The 7,645-nt window shown below is 41.6% G+C and overlaps 1 protein-coding gene across 1 annotated transcript; it reads right to left on the reverse strand.

The window, feature by feature from the left end:
* Window positions 1–343: 343 nt before the first annotated feature.
* slc6a14 (solute carrier family 6 member 14) lies at window positions 344–7,408 on the reverse strand. The gene is made up of 15 exons (XM_069715735.1): window positions 7,343–7,408; window positions 6,855–6,999; window positions 6,617–6,748; window positions 5,982–6,142; window positions 5,615–5,700; window positions 5,390–5,522; window positions 4,042–4,182; window positions 3,796–3,931; window positions 3,609–3,701; window positions 3,399–3,524; window positions 3,198–3,316; window positions 2,912–3,011; window positions 1,078–1,187; window positions 654–821; window positions 344–499 (listed from the first exon to the last, which is right to left on the reverse strand). The coding sequence occupies exons 1-15, from the start codon at window positions 7,406–7,408 to the stop codon at window positions 344–346; spliced, it is 1,872 nt and encodes a 623-aa protein (XP_069571836.1).
* Window positions 7,409–7,645: the final 237 nt, after the last annotated feature.

The raw sequence follows: 7,645 nt of genomic DNA on the forward strand, positions 1-7,645 counted from the left end.
ATCGTTTTGAAAGAAAAAACCTATATGGATTGAAGGACTTGCAGGAAATGCAATTACCGAATTTTGGATTGGCACATGATAGGAGGAAGACTGCATGGGATGCTCATGTTAATCTTTCTGCTGGAATAATCAGTTTCAACAGGTGTAATCTGCTTAAATAAATATATATATATAGATATATATATATATATCTATATCTATATATATATATATAGATATATATATATATTTGGGACACTCTGCCCCCTTGAGGTAAAAAAAATGCTTTTAGAACAAGGTATTCATAGATTACAGAGTTTGACAAAAGAAAACACAACAATAGGTAGACACATAGAAAGTAACATTAGAAACTTGTGCTCCAGATCACATCCATGTCAACTTCTGTTTTTTTTTTATGGCTCTTCCTTCGGTGGCAGCATTCCTCTGAGTAGCGCTCACCTCGATGTACGTCCAAGTAGGGATGCCACTCTTCAGCTGGAGAGCACAGCGACTTCAGACGCTGCAGAGAGTGAACAGCAAGAATTTAAGTGAAGATTTCCTTTTTCATGGAAATCCCTTCTTGAAGTAGAAAAAAAAAAAAAAAATCCAAGCTGCACATCACTGGAATGCAAAAAAACAAGAAGAGTGTTTTGATCCACCACAGACGCACGCACCTTCCAGGGGTTTCCTTTTGCTTTTATCATGTTAAAAACAGCAACAACTGGGATCCAGATGAGGATGAAGGCAACCATGCACCAGCCCAGAGCTATACCCCAGTCTGGGTATGGGACTTTTCCATAGGTAGGGGGAACGAAGGTCACCAGAGACCAGCCCAAGATCAACTAGAAAACAGTAACATCAACTACAAATTCAATGTCTGCAGATAAAGAGATACAATATACAAGGAGCACGACAGTTTTCCATGAATTGATGTGCCTTTTGATGGAATTAAGAATTATTGATTCAACTCTCGTAATGGTACTGAACACATACGTATTCACATCCACAGTATTTTTTTGTATGAGGTTTTGTGCATGCAGATTGTATTTCCACAAAAATAAAGATAAAGAAACAGAAACACTGTGATGTTGGACTCACTGCTATGATGCAGGGGCTGAAAAAGAACCAACACGCTCTCCACCACAACCAGAAAGCCGACGACTTATTTCCCAGCATCATCTCAATATCTTTAATGAAACGGTTTCCTCCTGTGAAGTGTTAGAAGAACATACACATGTTGGTGTCTTTTAAAAATTGTCTCAAAATTTTGAAAGCATATACAGTACATCCGGAAAGTATTCACAGCGCTTCACTTTTTACACATTTTGTTATGTTACAGCCTTATTCCAAAATGGATTAAATTCATTTTTTCCCTCAAAATTCTACACACAATATCCCATAATGACAAAGTGAAAATAGTTTGTTTAAAATTTTTGCAAATCTATTAAAAATAAAGAACGAAAATATAACACGTACATAAGTATTCACAGCCTTTGCTCAATACTTTGTTGAAGCACCTTTGTCAGAAATTACAGCCTCAAGTCTTTTTGAGTATGATGCTACAAGCTTGGCACCTATTTTTGGGCAGTTTCTCCCGTTCTTCTTTGCAGGACCTCTCAAGCTCCATCAGGTTGGATGGGGAGTGTTGGTGCACAGCCATTTTCAGATCTCTCCAGAGATGTTCAATCGGGTTCAAGTCTGGGCTCTGCCTGGGCCTCTCAAAGACGTTCACAGAGTTGTCCCGAAGCCATTCCTTTGTTATCTTGGCTGTGTGCTTCGGGTCGTTGTCCTGTTGGAAGATGAACCTTCGCCCCAGTCTGAGGTCCAGAGCGCTCTGGAGAAGGTTTTCATCAAGGATGTCTCTGTACATTGCTGCATTCATCTTTCCCTCCATCCTGACTCGTCTCCCAGTTCCTGCCGCTGAAAAACATCCCCACAGCATGATGCTGCCACCACCACGCTTCACCGTAGAGATGGTATTGGCCAGGTGATGAGCGGTGCCTGGTTTCCTCCAGACATGACGCTTGGCATTCAGGCCAAAGAGTTCAATCTTTGTTTCATCAGACCAGAGAATTTAGTTTCTCATGGTCTGACAGTCCTTCAGGTGCCTTTTGGTAAACTCCAGGTGGGCTGTCATGTGCCTTTTACTGAGGAGTGGCTTCCGTCTGGGCACTCTACCATACAGACCTGCTTGGTGGAGTGCTGCAGAGATGGTTGTCCTTCTGGAAGGTTCTCCTCTCTTCACAGAGCAACGCTGGAGCTCTGTCAGAGTGACCATCGGGTTCTTGGTCACCTCCCTGACTAAGGCCCTTCTCCCCCGATCGCTCAGTTTGGCCGGGCGGCCGACTCTAGGAAGAGTCCTGGTGGTTCAAACTTCTTCCATTTATGGATGATGGAGGCCACTGTGCTCATTGGGACCTTCAATGCTGCAGACATTTTTCTCTAACCTTCCCCAGATCTGTGCCTCCATACAATCCTGTCTCGGAGGTCTACAGACAATTCCTTGGACTTCATGTCTTGGTTTGTGCTCTGACATGCACTGTCAACTGTGGGACCTTATACAGACGGTGTGTTTCTTTCCAAATCATGTCCAATCAACTGAATTTACCAGGTGGACTCCAATCAAGTTGTAGAAACATCTCAAGGATGATCAGTGGAAACAGGATGCACCTGAGCTCAATGTTGAGTGTAATGGCAAAGTCTGTGAATACTTATGTACATGTGATTTTTTTGTTTTTGATTTTTAATAGATTTGCAAAAATTTCAACATTTTTTATTTCACGTTGTCATTGTGGGGTATTGTGTGTAGAATTTTGAGGGAAAAATGAATTTAATCCATTTTGGAATAAGGCTGTAATATAACAAAATGTGGAAAAAGTGAAGCGCTGTGAATACTTTCCGGATGCACGGTATATCCAGTTATCATATTTACCGTAAATGTAGGCGACGGCAGCGACCTCCAAGAGAGCCAAAACTAGCAGCACCCAGCTGGCAACAAACTGGTCCATGAGAGTCACCCAGTATATTCCTGCCTATGACACACACACACACACACACACACACACACACACACACACACACACACACACACACACACACACACACACACACACACACACACACACACACACACACACACACACACACACACACACACAGAAGTTAAATAGATCTATCTCAGACGACAGTAACACAAAGTTGCAGAGAGGCCGACTCACCCTTGTGACACACGGCAGACCGAGGAGGTAGAGGATGCAACTTATTGCTATTGTCAATAAGGCACGTTTGGATTTGAAGATTTTCGGGAAGGCATCCAGCAGGCAGGTGGTGAGCACCTCTAATGACAAGAAGAGAGATTTCAGGATGCTACAAACTAACAGCTAACATCTGCAACATTCAGTGGAAGTTTAAGGGCTCACCTATTCCTGCAAACTGAGAGTCCAGACCGACCATCAGAAGCATGAAGAAGAACAAAATGGACCACAGCGGGGAGATGGGAAGCTTAGAGAGAGCATCTGGATATGCGATGAAAGCGAGGCCAAATCCTTCAAAAAGACAAAACAAAAAACATCAGAGCCACTTGCTCGGCTGCCACATTTCTTCCAATTCCCATGGTTTGTCTGTCTGACCTTCCTTCACCACCTCTTCAACAGGTATTTTGTAGACGTGAGCCATATGACCCAAGATTGAAAATATGGCAAAGCCTGCAAACACACTGGTCCCTGTAGGAAGATATAAAAACAGTAGATTCATTGAGATAAATATTGACATTATTTTTCATCTTTCAGTGAACAGAGTTGTTAGCCAGGCTCCTACCAGCATTAGTAAGTGTTACAACAAATGAGTCCTTGAAAACATTGTTGTTAAAGTTGTTATAGGAAGCAAGAGTCATGAGTCCGCCCCAGCCAATAGAGAGAGAGTAGAAGGTCTGAGTTGCAGCATCTTTCCACACCTAAAACACACAGTAATGATTTGGATCAAAATGGAGTTATTGTTTTTTTTAGAATAATAGTCTTGTGAGTGTAATGTGTTGTACTTAAACATGGATCGACAGGTGCCTACCTGTGCTTCAGTCAGTTTAGTTAAATTGGACTGGGAACCGATGTAGAACTCGATCCCGTCTTTAGCTCCCTCTAGTGTCACACCTCTAATCAGCAGGATCAAAATCACCACATATGGAAATGTAGCTGTGAAATACACAACCTAGAGAGACAAAATAGTAAAACCTATCAAACAATACGAATGTAAGGATTTCCTCTCTCTGTTTATCACACAGATTTCCAGTTTGAAGCTAGTTTTACCTCATGACAAAAACGTACACGTTGTGCTTTTATGTGTATGCACTTTCTTTCCAAGAGTCAGATGAAAAGACTAAAGTAAACTGCACATTGTATTAATATAAAGCTGAAGGAAGCATCTGGTTGGTTTAGTCTTTAGTTAAAGACTGTGAAAAAGGGGAAACAGAAATTCTTCACCGGGGCCTAACTGGCCGGGTCCCTTCACACCACTTGCAGTCGTCATAATCAAACAGAGTCTTCGGAGTCTGATGCGATGGTGTTTATTGAAAATCAAGGGTCTCAACAAACCAGGTGATCTCATGACAGCAACTGAAGTGAAATTGTTAGGCACTGTCTTTATTCTTATTGTTGAGTTACCCGGGAAGTTACTCTGCTATCATGAGTCCTATTAACCTAACACACGTTTGTCATAAATCCCATGCATGAACCCTATTCACTATAATTGAAAATACATGCTTCTGCTCATCAACTGCTGTTTTCCCATGTAGTGGCACAAAAGGTCTTGGCATGTTTGAGTGACCCACTGACATCACGCTGACCTTGTGACTGACCTGTGACTTGACATACACAACCCACAAAATCAAAACGAACATTCAAAGATTAATATTCAATCAAACTGGATTATAGAGATATAGATAAGTATATATCAAGAAAAGCTTATGTAGGTGAGCACACAAAGAAAAGTTCACACAGACGAGCACACAAGGAAAAATCTCCTAAACATGTCTCAGGTCAAAGTAAAATTATCCATCTTAATACCCTATATCTTAAACCAGAGTAAAAACACATAACGTGCTATTAATGTGTTTAAAAGTTAATTTAATTTAGTAAATGGTCTCGGTCAAGAAATCGTCCAGCATGCAGCCCCACATAAAGCTGCTCCAACACTCATCTATCTCATTAAAAGAAAGTCAATTTCCCCAAAATGTCTGTCTGTTACTTTGACACGGTAAACAGTGAACTTCCTTTACTGTCTTGTAAACTGTCTTGTTACTGTCTAAGTGACAGATATATTCTAAACTCTGTGTTTTTAACTTGACCTATTACACGCATTATCCATTATGTAGGACAAACTGTAACAAGGACCTGATGTGAGGTGGATGCTGACTTACTTTTCCTGATGACTTGATGCCTCTGAGGAGCGCCGCAGCAACAATCGTAGAGCTCAGCAGCAGACAGAGGGCCAAGTGCCAAACTACTGGTCCTGCCTCATCGAGACCACCGGATCTCTGCAGAGCCACACGACTGAGAAGGAGGCGAAACATCAATCTGTACAGCCAGAGCAGTGCGACAAGTATATGTATTTGTGCTTGTTTGCATGAGCGTGTGATTCTTACTCCCAGTACTGTTCACTCGGGCTCTGCACTGCAACCTTGATCGTGTTGTTTGAAGAGCAAGTGTTGTTTCCCTGAGTCCAGTTGGCCATCAAAACACCACTTACATTACAATACACTGGACAAAGACAGAGGGACAGTAAATCACTCTACAAGCCTTATAGAACACAACTGTTCTAGATTTGTTCCAAAATGGGTGCCACTTCCAGAACGATCAAACAGTGAGTCAATCAAAACTTTCAAATGTACTTTCTCATCTTTGATTTATATTTAATTATGTCATCCAATCTGGTGAGAATAGCAATGAAGCTGCCATCAAACAGCTCATTTAACAAACAACTCTTAAATAACAAGGAATAAAGCGAGCACCTATAGGCATGCTGCTGCAGTTGGTGTCAGCCCAGCTGAAGCAACTGGACCACGGCAGAGGAGACTGCATGGAGGCGAACATGTAGTACAGGCTGTAGGCGATGATCACGTTATAGTAAATGGAGACTATTAGAGTCACCATCACCATGGCAACACCAACACCTGAGGTAGAAAGAGTTGAAAAGAAAATCTAATGAGAAACCTCAGTAAAATTTAGTTTACTCTGTTTAAATGAGTTGTATCAGTTCGCTTGTAGGTGCCTAAAAACTAAAAGTCCCCTTGTCAAGAAAAAGGTTTCCTGTGTCTCGAGCTGCAGCCCTGCAAAAGGTCCCCTGAGGTCTGACTTCATTGTTTTTGTCTCCTGATTCTAGTGTGCATTAACTCCGTACCATTAAAGTCTAAGCTCATCCCACAGCCGTCTTTACTGCGGAAATTAAAACCGATGCTTTATGATAAGTACAGTTGCATTGGTACCTTATACACTAGCAGTAAAGTAAGAAAGAAGGTAGGTTAGGGTTAATTTTTGGTTACACAGTTGACCATTAACCACGAGCCTCATTAAATCGGCCATCTCTAACTGTTGGTCTTTGAATGCAACCAGATGACGTGTCACAGAACTTCAATGGTGGTTGTTACCCTGTAGCAGAGGCACCGCTCTCCACGCGTTGACTGGACCTTGGCTGCAGAACTGACCGAGGGCACTCTCCATAAAGAACAGAGGGATTCCCGCCAATACCAGCATCGTAAAATAAGGAATGAGAAAGGCACCTGCAAAGTGATGGATTTGGAAATATGCATCAAATAATTATCATGATACTAACAGTGTCACCTAATAGAAGCCCCAAACTGGATTAGATGGCAAATAATGTCAGACCCCCTCCATTCTTGTAGGCCAAATATGGAAATCTCCAGATATTTCCCAGTCCAACAGCATAGCCAACCATAGACAGGATGTACTCCCTCTTGCTGGCCCAGTTCCCACGCTCAGGGTTCTCATCCCCATTGTCCACATGTGGGTCCTATTCATTGACAAGTAAAAAAAAAAAATTAAAAAAAAGTTTTAATCTGTTTTGAAATGTGTCACCAATCATTTGATGTAATAGGACGTTTTGAAAAGAAAAAAAAAACAAGTTCGTGACAACAGTCTGTTTTACAACAATGGCAGAGAAATGTTTTAATTATTTCCACTCTTGGTGTTGTCAGCACAGAGAAGCAGAACCATCAGTTCATTCCCTGAGGAGACTAAAGTGACACTGGCTCCATCATAATTAACTTGCAGAACATTTTTGAATTTCTTCAATTAAAGGTAAAGCCAAGAAAGTTTTTTTTTGTGTGTTCTTAAGTAAGTCTGGTCCGTCCTACCTGTTTGACCACAGAAGGATTTCTGGAAATGATATCCCTGAAACGGTCCCAGACGTATTTCCTCATGTCTTTTCAGCTTCTTGTTAAAGGTCTACACAAAAGACTCAAATCAGTCCTTTATGCTTGTTTTAAAGCCCCCGCCCCTCTCCCCTCCATGACAGGTGAGGGATGTTTTCCAACCAATCACCTGCCTGTACCCTCCCCCTGAGGTGGTTGTCTATTTCTATGATAACTCGTTTTAAACTAGAACATAGTGCATGTTAGTGAAGGGTGTTTATCTCTTGGTTAAATTACTGAGTAACC

This window comes from Brachyistius frenatus, unplaced genomic scaffold, assembly GCF_029030835.1.
Source record: "Brachyistius frenatus isolate BFR_SWC_R1_liver_20210118 unplaced genomic scaffold, ASM2903083v1 Contig_4, whole genome shotgun sequence".
Lineage (NCBI taxonomy): Eukaryota > Metazoa > Chordata > Actinopteri > Embiotocidae > Brachyistius > Brachyistius frenatus.